Source organism: Cupressus sempervirens, chromosome 3 (genome assembly GCF_028749045.1).
Source record: "Cupressus sempervirens isolate cs-2001-9-10 chromosome 3, ASM2874904v1, whole genome shotgun sequence".
Lineage (NCBI taxonomy): Eukaryota > Viridiplantae > Streptophyta > Pinopsida > Cupressales > Cupressaceae > Cupressus > Cupressus sempervirens.
In genome coordinates this window covers 656184796-656204268 of record NC_143120.1, presented here as the reverse complement: position 1 = coordinate 656204268, position 19473 = coordinate 656184796, and the positions used below count along the sequence as shown (strand labels likewise).

Genomic DNA, 19473 nt, shown 5'->3' with positions numbered 1-19473 from the left:
TAAAAAGAAGACATTAATTATGAGGAGATTTTTTCTCTTGAAGCTAAAATGAGTACAATTCGACACATCCTTTCAATGTTAGCCTAGTTTAATTAGAAACTCCATCAAATGGACATCAAGAGTGCATTCCTAAATGGTGAATTGCAGGAATAAGTGTATGTGATGCAGCCTCCAAGATTCAAGGTTTCTAGTAAAGAACAAGTATTCTTCTACTTGTCATCTATGTTGATGATCTGATTACTACTGGTAGTTCAACACTTTTGATTGAGCAGATCAAATAGAGTTTTTGTTAGTCCTTTGACATGGCATAACTACTAAGGGTTTTGAGGTTTAGCGGACAAATGACAATGCCTCTATCTCTCAGTCAAAGTATGTTGACAACCTGCTAGACAAATTTTGGATGCAAGATTGTATACCTGCATCCACATCTATGGAGAAATGGTTGAATCAGCATGGATGAATCCGCATTCACGTAACTAGTGGTCAGTCTCATACACCACATTTGGCATCCTTAATACTGTCACTTGAATAATATGTAAGTATAGCTAGAATATCTTTGAATGCTCACCCTCCCCTTAACGCAAGTATGATGTTTTAGAATTGTCTTGCAAAAAGGAAACTGATACATCTACAAGCACTCATAATTGCTTGTACTGGATGGTATTGCCATTGATAAATTTATATACAATTGACTATAATAAACTTTTATATTTGATAATCACATAAAAGCTAACATACCAAAAATTATTCTTGTGATGTAAAATATTCAGATTTCATACCATCAAATTAGAATCATTTATAAATGGAGTGATCATTGACCTCAACTCCATGTCAGTGCTATTACAAAACACATTATAGATTATAATTCAATCTAATTAAATCAATTGAATGTTGTGAACATTACCAGTGATTGCAGCAGTCTAGAAGCCCACGGTCAATAACCTCTTCCATACAAATACCACATCTTCCACTTTGAGTACAAACCACCTCCAATGAAACAAACAATGAGAAGGGTTAAACAATAGGACAAGGCTCTTTTTTACTTTCAATGAGTTTCTATTAAATGTTATCACTAAGCACCTAACAAGCAGACTTCAAATACTTTTAAAAGTGTTTTGGAATCTTGACAAGCAATATATATTTTTGGTTTCAAATTAAGCGATTTTTTTATCATTTTCTCATGTAGAGATTACCTCATTTCAATAATACATCCATTTGAGAGACAAAGCAGCTCAATGAATGACAAAGATTCTAGCAATATCAGGATGAAAATACAAGCCAAAAAAATAAAAAAATTGGCCAAACTACCAGAATATTCACTTTAAACTGCCCATGATCTTTTTATCAAATGATCTCAAATTAATTGCCCTAGTCGTACACTAATTCATCATATAAAACCTCACGATCTAAAACATTCTTCACTATAACACACTACTAATAGTACTACATATGAAGGAAATAAGTCTTTGCACAAGACATTCAAACATATAAACATTGAATCAATGTGATCAAATAAAAACTTAATAGTTACAGACACAACACAAAAGTTAATTGTATAAAGCTTGATTAGCTCTGAAAATGTAGATTTGGAATTACAGAATCCTCGAAACTGTCACACTCAGTCTGCACAAATGAGCCTGCAACAAATATTTCATCCATAATGCTTCTACCAACATCATGCAAATTATAAAGCTTGTCCCTGTAAACAAAAGAAAAGAAAACCAATCTTAGAAAAAATCACCCAAAATAAACTATTTAAGCTGAAATTACTTTACCAAGGCCCACCCTCTAGATCCCTTATTTCTTAGAGCCCTTGAACATGAAAAATCTATGTAATTGTTAAGCCATGGTAAGGTAGAAAAGTTATTGTACATGGAAAGGCATATAGTGGTCACTACAGATCTATATGATTCCAACAACTGAATACTCAACATAACTGAAAGATAGCATGCAAGTGAATGTCAACTTTTTCTTATAAATGTATAATGACTATTGTCAGCCAAACCTGGACCCAACTGTTATACCGGTTCAATTCAAACTAGGCCTATTACTCTAGAAACATCATTTAAAGAAATAGAGAAAAACCAACATCTTAAGTTTAAAAAAAAGTAAGAAAACATTAAAACTAAAACTAAACTTAGTTGAGACTCGTGTATATTTTTAAATATGCTTGTGAATCTTTTTATGCATTTGATAGAAAACATTTTGAATTTGTTTAAGATAAATTAAATTGTAAATGACTTTTGGTTCCACATGATTTCCTCTCTCCAAAGACAAACTGAACATTTCAAACTTGACTACTATGATCTTAAGAGAGTGAAGGAGCTCCGTTTCAATGTATTTAGAAACTGACCTTTTAATGTGGAATGTAGAAAAAATGATAAGAGCAACAAATCACCATTTCTTAATGCACAATTCAGCGTAACAACTAGCAAGCAACAATTAACTTTAATAATTATATCAAGCAATTACTGGAAAGATTTGACAAAAGGCGTCATGAGACTGCTCGATCTTCAGAAATGCAAAATACAATTTTATGTACTCTATGGATTGTCTAGTACTTCTTTGCACAATATTTACATTGACAAATGGATCTTTCTGCAAGCTTTGATTTATTAATGCACAATATCCTCTTAATTTTTCAAAATGTCCTCCCTCTAGTGGTCAGTTTTTGTGATCTAGATATGAAATGGTGTTAATTCACATGAAAGTGTTTCTGGTATTTATTTCATAAGTTTTTCCCTACCAAAATATTTCCCTACCAAAATATTCTGTAATGATCTTCTAGCTGGAGTTCTTCGAGCTGTAATGATCTGTCCCTACCAAAATATTTCAAACAACTGCCAAATTTACTGATTTCCAACTCTTATTTGGCAAGCATTAAACCATTAAGTTTCTTGACTTCTATGCTTCGGAACAACTGCAGCTATCTTCCATATTCATAGAAAATACATAATGTAAAAAATACAATGTATTTTTTACTCTATTATTTTACTGCATGCTTCGGAACAACAGCAATGTGCAGAGTGTGTGCGAGTGGTGTGTGGAGTGTGTGCGGTATTCAATGTGTGGAGTGCAGTGAGCGGAGTGTCATGGTCATGCAATGTGAAGACACATATTGCCATGTGAAGACAAATACATAATCTAAAAACAATTGACATGCAGAAAGAAACACATAGGCATGTTTCTCAGCATACACCATTGATGACATCTTGTACATTAAGCATTGATTCTCTCTCTCTCTCTCTCTCTCTCTCTCTCACACACACACACACATCCTATACATATATCTCCCTGTGTCAAAGCAAACAATTACTATTACATTTTACTTCCGGCCAACAATTTTTTTTGTGGCCAACAATTGATAAAGAAATATTTCATCAAATAGCTGTCATGAAAACTGAATACTAGATAAAATGATGCACGGAATACTTTCTGCAGCAAACAGATGATGTCAACATTGCCTTGTGGTGTTGTAGAATGGCTCAAGTGTTGATCTGAAACTGATGCACTATTACTCCAGATGAAGTTTGAAGTCATTCACATTCTGATGTGTAGCGAAATTGAGAAAAGTATAATCTTTTTAATGGCTGTCTTTCTCACTAGAAGTTTACAAGAATATGGCGGTCTCCTGTAAGAGTTGTGTCTAGAATTGGCAACAAATTGAGTCCAAAATCAGATTCTTAAGTTTTCTGCCTCCATTCACAAATCTCATGTACCATCTCTTTTCTATACGACCCTCTTATGGGCAACAATAAAGGTCTGATGGAACATTTTGATATATACTAAATGACATGCTCGCTTATCTGCACTTAGTACACTTTGATCTTTGTGAAACCTAACAAGACTGATCTGCAAACACTTAGTCTAGTAACATCAATGCCTTACTTCCTAAACATCCACAAGCTTCCAAATTTCCAATACATCACAAATTGTTCTATGAAATAAGAGGAATGTGTTGTTACTTACAATACCAAGGAAGAATAATCAATGTTTAGAAGTGGAATATCAAGTTCCTATGTCAATCTATATACTCCTATCAATATTTCATAAGGGCTGCAGTGTAATAATATCTGCTTGGTTTGATAAAAAAATATTGACTAAAAACTAACGTGAATTTCGTCAAACAGTTGAGATATAACTAGTACTTGAAAATTATATGCTACTATCCAGCTCTTTACTATTCATGAAGCTTAATGCCAAGAATATATCAAACAAAAGTCAATGTGTTCACTCTAACTAGACCTGGAACTGAACACAAGCTTATCACAACTTTTTATTCCTTCCAATAAAATCGATGGACTTAAGCTACAGATGAATGCTGGAACTCCATCATATATTATCAACAGAAAATGACATTACAGAGTGGAGGGCAATGGACAAACCCGATTCTAATGTTTGAACCTAGATGTCTTGCCACCCACAGCAACCAAAAATTCTGCCAAGGATAGCAGTTGCACCACCCGATTGCTCACTGCTGCTGAAGACCAATGTGGGGAAACAATCTGACTCCTACTGCTGTGTGAATAATACCGTGTCTAATGGAGATAACTGCCTGGAGTAAACCGACCCGTGAACTGGTGTGGGAAGACGGCATAGACTGTTATTGACTCCTCCAACTCCAATAACCGTGAACTCCCTGCTGGACGTGGACATGGAAATGTCCTGCACTGATGAAGACCCAGCCCATGATTTCTGTGGCAACCCGCGGCTTCAACAAATATGGCATCAATAACCCGTGACAACTTCCCTTGATGTGTGAGTTGTGGCAAATGATTGTAGAGTGCTCTCTAACAATTGGATGAGTTGCGTATACTATTCTTACTGGCCGCTTCTCAATCCAAACACTAACTTATTTAACTAACAATGTTTCTGTCTAGACGCATGGAATACCATTACTACATTTTACCCACATTCTATTGCATAATCTAACTGTACTTACTTCTCATGTAGGAACAGGAATCACATGTTCTTTTGCCGATTTCTGCCTAGGTTGTGGATTACTCCAACGAGGAAAGATTGGGGTGACATCCAACTTCCTCAAGCAACTCGAGGGATTTTGTCCTCAAAGTTTGCCAGTCACATCAAAGCAACTAGAAATTACAATACTTTAAGTTCATAAAATCTTGTATATTCAAATCCCAAGGCAGAGTCTCTTATTTATAACCTTCAACTGAGGGGAAAGTGGTGGAATAAGAGATATGGGATAAAACAACAATTTCGTCCTGTAGTCACTTAAGTCACTTTATAAAGTAAATGGCTTTTACAACAAAAGTAACTTTATCAAAGAACTTTTAATTTATTAAATGATGAACTTAAGATAAATCTCCCATGTGACTGGTAAGCATCCTGACTGTTGATGCCGTTAATCTATCCAAATGTGGAGATAGATTAACCCGGCATCAAGGAAGGGGACATGACAATCCTCCCTTCCCGGGACTGCTTGCCCTCAAGCAATCTCAATGCTGGATGATGCAAAATAAACCCAACTTCCCAAGTGGCGTCCTCATACTGTAAGTCTTTCCAACGAACTAGATATTCTTTGACGTACCTATTTCGCAACTTCCTTTCCCTGGTCTCAATCACCTCTGTCGGCTCCAAATCAAGCAAAGGCAAACCCTTTGAAGGAACAATCTACTGGCCAATGGCCTTCTTGAGGCATGCGACATGAAAAACGTTGTGGATTTGGCTGTCACCTGGCAAATCCAACTCATAAGCAACCTCACCAACCCTCCTGATGATGCAATAAGGTCCGTAAAATCTGGGTTTAAGCTTTTCTAACCCACTTCTCTTCAAGGAGCTCTATTTATATGGTTGTAGACAAAGATAAACCATGTCACCCAACTCAAAGCTTCACTCAATACGATGTCAATCAGCATATAATTTCTGTTGGTTCTGTGCCTGCTGAATATTATCCCTAAGGGCTTTGAGGATATTCTGCTGATCCAAAATCCAATCTTTGGCTAAGGGTGCCCTGTTGTCCTGTAATGCCAAATCAGTGGAGGGGGGATTGTAGCCATAAAGAGCGCAAAAGGGAGTCATCCGAATGGGCATATGGTATGTGGTGTTATAGCAATACTCTCCCAGATACAACCATTTGACCAAAGCTCTCTGCTGACCTACAATGCAGTTTCTCAAATGCCCTTCCACCCATTTATTATCTATTTTGGTCTAACCATCCGTGTATGGGTGATAATTGGTGCTGGGTGTCAACTCGATACCTACCAAAAGGTACTCAGAAACCTGCAATCTTTGTCAATCACGATGGTCTTGGGTAATCCATAAAGACAAAAAACCTCTCGAAAGAACAACTCTGCCACTTGAGAGGCTAACCAATCCAATGCAATAGCAAAGAAATGCGCGAACTTGGTCAATCTATCTACCACCACAAAAATACAATCCCTGCCCTAGACCCTCGGCAACCTTGTAATGAAATCCATGGATATACTCTCCCATCTCTGAGCTAGAATAGGGAGCGGTTGAAGTAACCCTGCGAAAAACCCTGTTCTGACTTGTTTTACTGACAAATCTGGCACTCTCTAACATGTTGCAAAACGTCGTCCTTTAGCCCCTTCCATGAGAATCTCTCTCTAATCTAACTATAGGTTTTGAAAAACCTGGGTGACCCGTTGAAGGTGCATCATGTATAGTGTGCATAATATCCCTTTTAAGTTTAGCTTCGGGTACTAGGTAGATTCTATTCTTATAATATATAATATCATTCATTACCTTGTACCGATCATCCTGAAGCATACCATCCATAATCTAACATGCATGAGTATTTTTAGAATACTCCACTAACAGCTGGGATCTTCAATCTAGTGAAATCTCGGAAATGGTACAGCACTCTAACATTGGGGGTCTTCAGGAAAGTGCATCAGCAACTATATTATTTTTCCCTTTGACATATTCAATGTCAAAATCGTACGCTTGGACCTTGCTGACCCATTTCTATTGTCTTTCGTTCAACTCCTTTTGTTCCAAGAAGTAACGTAAACTGTTATGATCAATCTTCACTGTAAATTTACTTCCCACCAAGTATTGTCTAAACTTGGCTAAGGCATGCATTATAGCTAGCACTCTTTATCATTTGTAGAATATAATAGCTCACTGTCCCTAAGTTTCTTGCTCTCAAAAGCTATGGGATGACGATCCTGCATCAAAACTGCCCCGATTCTGCTCCTTGAAGCATCACACTCCAAAACAAAGGATCTAGAAAAATCATGAAGTGTCAGAACTAGGCACGTGCTCATCACCTATTTCAGTCTATCAAAGACTGCTTCTAAATCCTCTGTCCAGCTGAATGCCCCTTTCCATGTCAGATCGATAAGGGGGACCACTATCTGGGAAAAACTTTTGGCAAATCGCCTGTAATAAGAACAAGGACCAAGGAAGCCCCACAACTCAAATAAATCTCTTGGTGGTGGCCAATCAAGGATTGCCTGTATCTTTTCCTAATGTATGTTAACTCCCTCTGCACCAATCATGTGACCCAGATAGAGAATCTCAGTTAATCCAAATTCGCACTTAGACTCCTTTGCGAATAAAGAGTGTTCTTCCATGAGGCTAAGGATCTCATCTAGGTGCTGCAAATGTTCCTCCCAAGTCCTGCTAAAGACCAATATGTCATCAAAGAAAACCAACACACTCTTTCGTAGTTGCTTTTTGAAAATGTGGTTCATGCATGACTGCGAAGTGGTTGGTGCATTAGTGAGCCCAAATGGCATCACCAAAACCTCATAGTGTCCATAGTGGCATCTGAAAGTTGTCTTATGCACATCCTCCTCTTGAACTCATATCTAATGGTATCCTAATCGAAAATCTATCTTCGAGAAATAAACAGCTCCATCAAGCTCATCCAATAACTCATCAATGTGGGGAATCGGATACCTGTTTTTAATGGTTCTCTTATTAAGGGCGCGGTAATCAATACACATCCAAAGGGTGCCATCCTTCTTTCCAACACCACTGAAGAGGCAAAAGGGTTGGAACTAGACCTGATATGTCCCATATCTAGAAGTTCCTTAATTTCTCTATTTTTTCCTTAAAATGCCTGGGGTGATGATAAAAAGTGGTAATGATAGGTTTGGCACCCTCCTCTAGCTCAATGATATGCTCAAACCCTCTACCTGATGGAATACCTAGGGGTAAATCTTCAAATACCCTCCTGTGCTTGTCTAGCACCATCTGGATGTCACAGTGGTACTACTGTCTTGTATTCTCTGTCTCCTTAGAAGAGACAAAACACTGTGTCACCCATTCGATATCATCGTGCCTCAAAATGGCTTCCATCCTGTGAGTTGTTATCAACCTATGTCCACTATATGGTATGGCTTTTAAGACTACCAACTGATCATCCTATGAGAATTCCCACTGCATAGTCTCGTGATCAAATATGTACCTGCGTAGAGTCCTTAACCACTGTCTACCTAGAATGGCGTCCAACCCGTCCAAATCAACAACATAAAAATCAGTCTCTAAAAGATAATCATCAAACTATATCTAAAGATTGGATACTTTCTCTGTGGAACTCAAAAACTCACCACCTGCTACCTTCACTTCAAACTCGAGTATGCCGACTATCTGCAATCCTCTCTTAGATACCATCCGTGTCCTGGTGAAATTATGGGATGCTCCTGTATCCAAAAGACAAACAATGCGTTGTCCCCTAACAACACCCTTCACCCTGAAAGGATGACATATTGGATCAGTAAAAAGGGTGGCTATAACAGGAGGTTTTTCAGTAGTAGTTTTCTACTTTTTATCGTTAAGGGGTTGCTTCTCCACTTCTTCCTCCTCACTATCTTCAACATCATTACCTTCCTGTTGCTCTCCTTCATCCTCTAAAAGAACCTCAATATAGTGCATCTTGCCTTTACCAAGGCATCTGTAATCAAGAGTCTAAGGTTCCCTACAAGTGAAGCACAATTTCTTCCTCCTAAGTTCATTACGTGTCTCAAAATTCAATATAGAAGGATTTGGTCTTTGCTGGTTTTTGTTCCCTTGGGACGATGTAGACCCTCTATAGGGTTTCTTTGGAGGCTACAGTAGTGAAGAAGGTGAATCCAAATCATGAGTGATCTTAATCGCATCATCCAAGGTGTTTGGTTTAAGGACCTTAACCAAACCCCTAAATCTGTCCTGTAACCCTTCTGTGAACATCACCTTACGCTGCTCTGTCATATCAGGTACCATCACTGATATACGTTGAAACTCATCAATGAAGTTATCCAAGGACCCACTCTATCGTAACTAAGCAAAATCCCTATAATAAACTTCAATATCCTTCCTGTCAAAATGAGTAATCAGCTTGGAGCTGAAAATTGCGTATGAAGTTATGAGACCATGATCCTGGGTGACTAAACCGTGGTGCCACCAATCGTACGCAGCTTCCTCAAGGTGCATTGTGGCAAATCTGATGGCTTTTGCCTCTGCCATGGGTTTGAGTGTCAAATAGGTATCAAGCTTGTGAATCCAAGCTCTAGTGGATGTCTTACTGTTGCCATCAAAGGTAGGGAGAGTTAACTTGTTCATAGCATGTTTAAGGTCCCTGTTTGGTGCTCTAGGTCTCCTATCCTGTTGTTGTCTATCAGCCTCCCTTTTCTGATTTAGGTACTTGACAAAGGTCAAATTTTGTTTAATAGGATCGGGAAACAGATCCCATTCATCGTACAATGCCATAATGTTGTCCGATAGTAAATTCGGAGTTGTTGGGGGTGATGCCTCTTCTTCTGTATTAAACACTCGCATCAAAGGCCTGTCAGTGTTACGTGTGGGGGCTCTAATAGCTCAGGGTGACCCAGCTACACTATGTCCTCCATCGTGATGGCTTGGGGCTCTCCTATTAACAGGAGCTAATTGCTACATATTAATTGCAAGTTGTTGAACTGCATCAGCTATGTTGTATTGCCCATCCCTAATAGCCCGCAATGTTTCCCATATTTCCCTGTCCTGTTCAATTTCATGATGTGCCATTTGGATGTTGTTTACATGATCTGCTTGTCCAAAATGATCAACCTGTTTAGTAAGACTAAGATCAGTCTGTTCACCTATTCCAAATATTAATTCCTCATCCACTGAATAAGCATCTTCAATCTCAATATGTCCTAAAGAATCTGCTTGTTTTGGCTGTAGATGACTGAATTTATAGTCTTTAACTCATTCCTGACTGTCATTTTTGGATAAAAATCAGCCTGCAAATAATCTGATTTTTCCCACAAGATAGTAGGTCTTGTGGCTCTGATACCACTGTAATAATCTCTGCTTGGTTTGATAAAAAATGTTGACTAAAAACTGACATGAATTTCATCAAACAATTGAGACATAACCAGTACTTGAAAATTATATGGTACTATCCAGCTCTTTACTTTCATGAAGTTTAATGCCAAGAATATATCAAACAAAAGTCAATGTGTTCACTCTAACTAGACCTGGAACTGAACACAAGCTTATCACAACTTTTTATTCCTTCCAATAAAATTAATGGACTTAAGCTACAAACGAATACTAGAACTCCATCATATATTATCAATAGAAAATGACATTACTAAGTGGAGGGAAATGGATAGATTCTAATGTCTAAAGCTAGATGTCTTGGCACCCGCGGCAACCACAAATTCTGCCAAGGATAGCAGTTACACCACCCGACTGCTCACTGCTGCTGAAGACCAACGTAGGGAAACAATTTGACTCCTACTACTATGTGAATAATACCGTGTCTAATGGAGATAACTACTTGGAGTGAGCTGACTCGTGAACTGGTGTGGGATGATAGCATAGACTGTCATTGACTCCTCCAACTCCAACAGCCGTGAACTCCCTGCTGGAGGTGGACGTGGAAATGTCCTGCACTGATGAAGACCCGGCCCATGATTTCTGTGGCAACCCACACCTTCAACAGATATGGCATCAATAACCTGTGACAACTTCCCTTGACATGTGAGTTGTGGTGTATGACTGTAGAGTGCCCTCTAACAATTGGATGAGTTGCGTATACTGTTCTTACTAGCCGCTTCTCAATCCAAACACTAACTTATTTAACTGACAATGTTTCTGTCTGGACGCATGGAATACCATTACTGCATTTTACCCACATTTTACTGCATAATCTGACTGTACTTACTTCTCATGTCAGAACAGGAATCACATGTTCTTTTGCCAATTTCTGCCTAGGTTGTGTATTATTCCAAAGAGGAAAGATTGAGGTGACGTCCAACTTCCTCATACAACTCGAGGGATTTCATCCTCAGCATGTGCCAGTCACATCAAAGCAACTAGAAATTACAATACTTTAAGTTCATAAAATCTTGTATATTCAAATCCCAAGGTGGAGTCTCTTATTTATAACCTTGAATTGAGGGGAAAGTGGTGGAATAAGAGATGTGGGATAAAACAACAATTTCGTCCTGTAGTCACCTAATTCGCTTTATAAAGTAAATGACTTTTAAAACAAAAGTAAATTTATCAAAGAACTTTTAATTTATTAAATGATGAACTTAAGATAAATCTCCCATGTGACTGGTAAGCATCCTGACTGTTGATGCCATTAATCTATCCAGATGTGGAGATAGATTAACCCAACGCCATAAAACTAGTGCGGGGAAGGGGACATGACACTGCAGATACCTATAATGTCCCACTTTTTGGCAAGCTCCTACAATTGATTGAGTCAATTCATTATAGTGACATCGTGAGCTGACATAGCAATTTGGGGGTCTCAATTGTAAAATTACTATTTTTAGTAAGTCTAATTCTGGCAGTTGCCATATTTGGCAGTGCAGATGGTAGCACTAGCAACTGGTCATTGCCTGTAGTGGATTGAGCTATTTATTGCATTGACTCCTATTTATTAATGAATTACTAAAGTTAACATTATTATATGGCACTTTACTATATTTAAATGTCATAAAATGATGTTGTGTTGAGGAAGCTTCTTAAGTATAGTTATGTTTGGGAAACTTGTGCCATTGGAAGATTATAAATATGAGCCCGTTTGATGAGAAAAGGATCCGCTTATCCAATTTGTTTTTGAGTTGGTAAGATTTTCTGAGTTTGTTGGTTTATGTGCCCTTGCTGAAGAATAAGGGTTGGTAGTTGGTTGTGTTTTCAACTGCTGAGGTATAGTCCCTTATAGATAGTAGGCTCAAGATTAAGTTTTTGAATCAATCAAGGTAGGCAGGTAAGGTAGCTTATATGGTAAAATTAGTTTTCTTGTTGTGATTTGCCCACTGGATCAATTCTAGTTGTTGAAACTAAACTGAAACAGGAGGGAAGGGTTGGATGGGAGGGAACTCACCCTACCTTTAGTCGGTTGATAAAGTAACTCTCCCCTTACAATAATCTGTTTGGTGACCCGGCTGGGGGGGGCTTATCCCTCTGCACCTTTGCATCTCGATTCTATACGTCTTTCTATAAGAGGAGGGGGGGGGGAGGCCGGGTAGGTGGGCGTGTGGCGCAGGCACCCAGCGCCATATCTCCATATCTTCGATCAGCCTCTCAAATATATGGGGCCCTATCTAGAATATATGGGGGAAACTATTGATTTAGGAAATTGTCCGAGAAGAACAGGTCAAGCCCTAACTGAAGGAACCAGTTCCACTCCCCGACTCAAGAGACCAGTTCAACTCATTAGACGGGTAAGCCCACTGCACCACTGAGGACTAGCGCCTTACCTTTGGGTGCCCCTTGGCGACCAAACCAGACTTGGCCTTATCATTGGTATCTGGGAACTTAATTTTTATTTTCAACTCCAACTCTATCCACTGGGCATTGATATTATACTGCTTTTGGTTGGACAATTACTTCTGGGGGTTCAGCTATATTTAGAGGCTGCAGTCACTGATTCTGGGCAGCGTTTGGGTGTCTTTGGAAGTCCGAATCTAATTTGCAGACCTGTGGTGGTACTGAGGAAGCCTGTGTCCAATTATAGAGGCCTGGGATTCAAGTTGGAGGGCCAGCAATCAATTGTACAGGCCTGCATTTGCCTGCGAACACATTTGGCGAGGCCAGTGTCAACAAAATATTGGCCTGTGTTTAAACATTACGAGGCCAGGTTGCTGTTGGGAAGCCAGCATAGCACAGTTCAGGGGTTGCGTTCGAGTTCATTGGCAGCTTATATATGTTCTGCCCTTGCATGGATGTTTGTTGGAGCTGTGGAGAATCACATGGGACCTGGAGCTGAAGTTGGGGCAATTCAGACTCCATTCACCCCTGTGATTGCATATTTATCAGGTTCTATGTCTAACTGTTATAAATTAGTAAATTGTAATCTGCAGACTACGACTGTGCAAAGACAATAATGGTAGAGGAAATTGTTCCTTGCTCATCACTAAATTGATATCATAATTTAGCTAGCAGATTTTGCAATGAGTTGGTACTAAATATTAATGACTTCTACTGGAAATACATAGTTTCTTAATCAGTTCAGTCTAGAGCAATTTTTTTATATATTCAGTAACACTAGCTGGTATCGGAAAATGCTTGCCAAGTGTTTGACAAAATATCAAATCCATTGATTAGTAAGGACATTGGTGATTGTCTGAGCCATAACCGGCCTGAGTTTTTACGATACCTATCATTTTTGATATGCTATACTGGAATTTAAAACACCTGATAGTAATGATTCTTTCATATGATAAATGTGTTTTATTTGTTATTCACTTAGTGGGAGATTGGTGAATCAACATGAGATGACCTCCAATAGAGTTGGCCTTCGTGATTCCTCAGATTCCATGAAGTATGTCAAGTCCATCTTTCTCCAATCCCTTCTCAAAATGGCTTTAGTAATGTTTGAGATAGGATCTCATAATAATAATCACCTTTGTGCGAGGGTTCCTCCTCAGTGATGTCGATTAGTGTTGGTATGATCACACCCTCGTGTTGTCAAATTCAATCATTGTCATAGAGACACACACTGGCTCTTTATAATTATTCCCATGTTAGAAGCTTTTACAGATGTAACAGTTGCATTGGAAAATTTATCAACTCTGACTTTAATTTAATTTTCAGTCGAGATTTTTTATATGTCAACCATTCAAAATGCAAACCCCACACATGCAGTGCTAGATCAGCTCAGCCCAACAATCCCATGCGGACCCATCAATTATCTGGTAATCCCATTCTCAAGCATAGGCCCAATTTCCAATATTCTCGGTTTCTTTGCAGCTACAGACAGCACACAGTCAAAATCCTTCTACGCTCGGGACAATGAAGGAGCTTTTCTCATCCACGCAATCAGTAGAGTGCACATCCGACGCCACACACACGAACTCAAGCCCAAGCAGTTGTATTTTGATTCAACACCCATATCACTTCCTCTCAAATTGCTGCCACAATCGAAGTAATGCCAGTGCATGGCCCAATCACAGCCAAGACAGAAATGAGCATAACAAGTGGTAGCCAATATTCGTCGAAGTCTCCCCATTAAATAATTATCGATTCTTCAAATCTTCCATCATTATTTTATTCCATAAAAACTGTTCAAATGAAATATTTGATCCTTAGAAATTTGGAGTTTGGATGAGATAAAATAATAGGAGACTCATTCTCGAATGCAATCATGGGCAAGAGTACTTTAATGGACTCCCTATCAGTGTGACAATTGAGGTTATAGCGCTTTAGGTATTCTGTATGAGTGTTCTTGCCAAAATCTCATAAACTACTTGATCCTGCACTTGATCGGCATGCATGGTCACAGAGAAGTACAGTGCTGTCACTACGCAAAAAGGGATTTGAAGATGTGACAAATTTGTAGTAATAGAGTTTCATTTATAGCAGTATTTGGGCTGCTCTGCCTTGTAATGGTGTTACAATCAAATTTGTATTAGAGACGTCAATGGAACATTGGGATGTCATCCCACCATTATATATGAAAAATCAATGATAATAAAATTTCAATCACTGCAACAGCCAATCTGGTAGTCAGGAGAATTGGGACCAGGGCCTAAGTTATTCCAACAATGTTATTATTTGAGTAACTACACTATATAGAAAATCATGTTAATTTGTCTCTTCATCAATGAGATATTATCTCCATTCCTCTAGGCTAATGCACAATCGACTCCATGCTTCCAAGTTGTAAAAAAGAATGCTCGTTAATGTCAGTTTAACGATATTATTATTTATTGATAATTAGTCGTACAATGGTAGGCCACATGTATCACTTGGTAGACTGTTGATTGCAATCCAAATAACATCATTCCATCTCTTTTGCATAGTCCACAACTCTAAAGACGGGGTTTATTCATATTACTGTTGTTTATCCATCCTGATAGAATACTTCAAGAACTACAAATATTTCTTCTCTTGTTAAAGAATGAACTCAGAAGCTCACAGGCTTGGGAGAAGAACCAGCTCTGGTATCATGTTATTTTTCAGAGTGTTTTTTTATCCAATTCACCATAGAGGAAGACTTATTCTTCCTTAACATATGTGGGTGGCGCCCTGTCACCAAGGGACACCACTTTTTCATATTCATATATATTATTATTCTTATATAATTATATAATAATTATTAATTATAACTATTATATTATTATATAATTATAATTATATTTTCAATTATATAATATAATTATTGTATTGACAATAGTTACATTATTATATTATCGCAACCCCTATGTCATCTTGAAGGAATCTGACAATAGCTACAATAACATCAACAAGAGACACTTGACTTTGGCATTTTGTACAGCATAAGTGAAGATCCTCAGCTGATTGGTTTTACAAATTCAAATTAAATATTATGTCTTTAGTCTTAGTGTGGATGTAGTCACATGGACTAGTTAAAAGCAACAGGGAGTGGCTCTTTCCTCCACAAATTTTGAGCATCGAGGAACTGTTAAAGCAACATGTGAGGTAGTATGGCTTGAAAAGATGGTTTCTGACATGAAAATGTCTCAAGAAAGCCCTTTAACCTTGTTCTGTGACAACCAAGGGATGCTAAAATTTGTGAAGATTTCAAAGCATGTTGAGCTCCACTGTCACTTCCTTCGATAGATTGTTGAAGATATCATGTTGTCCTATGTTGCAACTAAGGATCAGACTGCAAATATTCTAACCAGATCTCTAATCTCGACAAAGTTTGTAAAATTTAGGAGCTAACTTGGTGTAGTTAGTATAATGACCAACAAGGGAGGGTTTTAAAGTGAAATTGCTATATTTAGTTATAATGGTCATTTAAAATGTTTAGTTTCTTTTTATTAGGTTTCTTTTCTTTGTTTCAATTGTTGATCATTTCCATCATAAAAAGATCATCATGTAATTATCTATATAAGGAGTATTCTTCTCCTTAATTAATTCAATCAATTACCATTTCAGATGGGATAATTAGCAATACATTTGATTGAATTGCAGGTGAGTTTAGAGAATTTGCAAACTTATAGATTGCGCAATGGGATATGTTGATTGCACAACTAATGCAAGTGGCATAGACGGAAAGAGCAATAGTGAGCAGAAAAAGATAAGCTAGCTACACGCAAAATTGTAGTGATTATGAAACAACTTAATACTAGCTACAAAGTAGACTTCTGCAAGAGATGTAAATGTCGTGCGACATTGAATGCATGTAGAATTGCCTAGCATGCCGAGAATTTCTTAGATTATGACCAAAAGATATGATTATTCGCAACCACACTCAATGATCACAAACAACATTAGCGCAACCATTATGATCTTGATGGCACCAAAGATGGTTTCAAAGATATGAGGAGCAAATTTATTGCTGAATCTAACTATCTAGAACTATCGCCCAAGAACATAGTTGCTTAGAAAAAAATAAAGCAACCACAAGATGTAATTATTCACATGCCAAGAATGTCTTAGACAATAACTAGAAAGTTTTGTTATTCACAAGCAAATTTAGTACAGCATTGGTAGAATTGTTAAGATCTTAATGGCACCATAGTTGATCTCAAAAACATGAAGAGCAAATTCATTGCCAAATTTGACCATCCAGAACTATCGTACATGAATATAGTTACTTTGAAGAAAATTATTCTACTAGGTCAAACAATGTAAAAGTAAGCTAAGCATTCCAAGGTGTTGATGTCTAAGAACATTTTACGTCTAATAAACCATTCATTCTATCATATAGAAAGAATGGTTCATTGAAAAGTTGATGCTACACATCCAACACAAGCTAGTTCAATGCACAATGGTTAGTCAAAAGGATGCACTAGAATAAGCTTTGCATTTCATGCTCTTGGGAGTACCACTATCATTTGGTTAACTATAAATCTAAAGGAGAAAATGAGTTAGATGATTGCATGAATGGAACAACTTGCAAGTGTCGTAAAAACAAAACATGGGTTACGGAGCATACATTGTTACAATGAAGGGCATATAATGAAAATCTTTCCAATGGTGATAAGCCAAGATGCTAATGCAGCCCAACTACCTTAGTTGTCATGTGTAGTAAACTACAATTTTTTCATCAGAAGTGGGACACATGTTCACTATCGTAGAAGTTGAAAAGTGTTATTATCAATTATCAATGTGAAGTCTATAATGATAATACACATGATACTGCTAACTACAAGGTTTTCTAGGCTCTGCACAAGTCAAAAGGAAATCAAGTTTTTTACTTTGTTAGATAGCCTCAACAAAACAATATGAGAACACATCATGCTGCCAAGGATAGAATAGTGGGCAACAAGGGTATGGAGAAGTTTGCAGAAGAGGCAGAGGAAAATGTATATAGTATTACAATTGTGACAAGCCTAGAAACAGACTGCACAAAGTGCTCTAAAAAACCCATATGCGGTCACTAGTATACCGACCACAAGACTAACCAATCTATGTTTGTAGTGGGGGGGTCAGAAGAAGGCAGTTTAAATTATAATGAAAGGATAATTATATTTGTGCAAGTCACATTAACCAACAACTCATGTGAGTTACTATAGGAGTGACCATCAATGTTGATTTTAAATTAATTAAGATTACAAAGGCTAAGTGCATTCCTACACTACTTTGACACCCTTTTTCCTTCTAGGAAAACAAAGATATGCATTTCTAACAAAGAGGTGTGAATTTTTTAATTGGTCATTAGACTGCATTTATCCTCCAGATCCCACACAAGGATCATCATATTCATAATCAATCAACATTGAGGAGCTCCCAAGGTCTATAGGATCATTTTAAACAAGGATGACCATGTTCAACCCTCTTTGAATGGCATCATCAATTGGGATTGTATATCGAAAGCTAACTCTAACATACAAGTTAATAGATGGCTTCAAGGAGATCAGTGAACTCATAGAAAAAGTTTGCACAACTATGTGCAATGCACCGACGTGCACATACCCTAAGGAGAAACCCACACAAAAGGTGTTATCTTGCACTCAATAAATAGGATGGTTGCGCATATAAAAAAACATCAATATCTAATTGTACTGTCCCTTTTTTCAGAAATTACAAACTAATTAATTAATTATATCTTGAGTTGTGAAAACAATAATAAGTTTGATGACAACTCAATTTAATTATTGAATAGAGTATTAAAGTGACTTAATTGTGAGTTCGGTGAAAATTTAATTTACTTAATTATTATTTCCTTAAGTTCAACTTCAATTAAAAAAATGGGGTAAATAAAGAGACAGAGAAAAAAAATATCAACAGGCAAGTAGAAGGAAAGTCAAGAATCACTACAAAGGCTATAAAAGAATTAAAAGAGGTTCATTCAGATTATGCTTGGTTTATTGATTTCTTTGAAGAGCTCTGAAAGTATGTCGCTGTTGGTTGAAGAAACTTGAGGATGGAAACCCTTGGCATTTCTCTCGAAATAGACCAAAATCCAATTCAGGTTGGAGGTATCACCTAGGTATCTCACATTGTACTTGCAAGCTATTTCAAATTTGTGAACTCCCATTTTGAGGCAAATTCATAAGGGTATGAAATTTAATTAATTTCCTGAAGTATTTTTGGCTCATTTTAAAATTTTGAGTTGTCTTCAAGAGTTATATCTAATTATCCACAAGTTGACCTATGCTGGGAAGGTTAATTAAGTGAAGCTTATTATTATATAAAGACAATTATTCCTTTGGTCAACGGTAAAGGAATGAAAACCTTCACATGAAAATACCTTGCAGCTTTGTGACATCATTTGAAGAAGATTTAATTGAGATACTGCCACAACTAATTACTTGGGAAGGACATGTGAGAGAGCACTTGTTAACCTGCCCAATCTCATGAGTTTGCAGCCTTTATACATGGAATAACTAATGAAGAGGAGTCTATAACTGTTGGTACTCAAAGCGTAGGTGTTTGCCATAACATTTTCAATGAAGAGGTGCTTGTCATATTTCTTTACGTTATAATGACATATCAACTCTTTCATATGAGGTTGATGATACTATTAAGTCTTTACATGTTTGCACTCAAATTGTGGGTGAGAAACATTAGGTATATATTGTGGATCAAACACCAAAGGGTCTGATTTTGTTCATCATACCCTGGTAGAATTCAAAGACAAGCACA

The 19473-nt window shown here is 37.4% G+C and overlaps 1 protein-coding gene across 1 annotated transcript in view; it reads right to left on the bottom strand.

The window, feature by feature from the left end:
* The window catches only part of LOC149568408 (RING/U-box protein), a 155161-nt gene that overhangs the window by 120137 nt on the left and 15551 nt on the right, over positions 1–19473 (bottom strand). Inside the window, exons 2-3 of the mRNA XM_089821330.1 lie at positions 1597–1699; positions 905–987 (exon numbers count right to left, since the gene is read on the bottom strand). Of these exons, the coding sequence (XP_089677456.1) occupies positions 905–987; positions 1597–1659 (146 nt within the window). The 5' untranslated portion in view covers positions 1660–1699. The remainder of the gene's footprint in view (positions 1–904; positions 988–1596; positions 1700–19473) is intronic.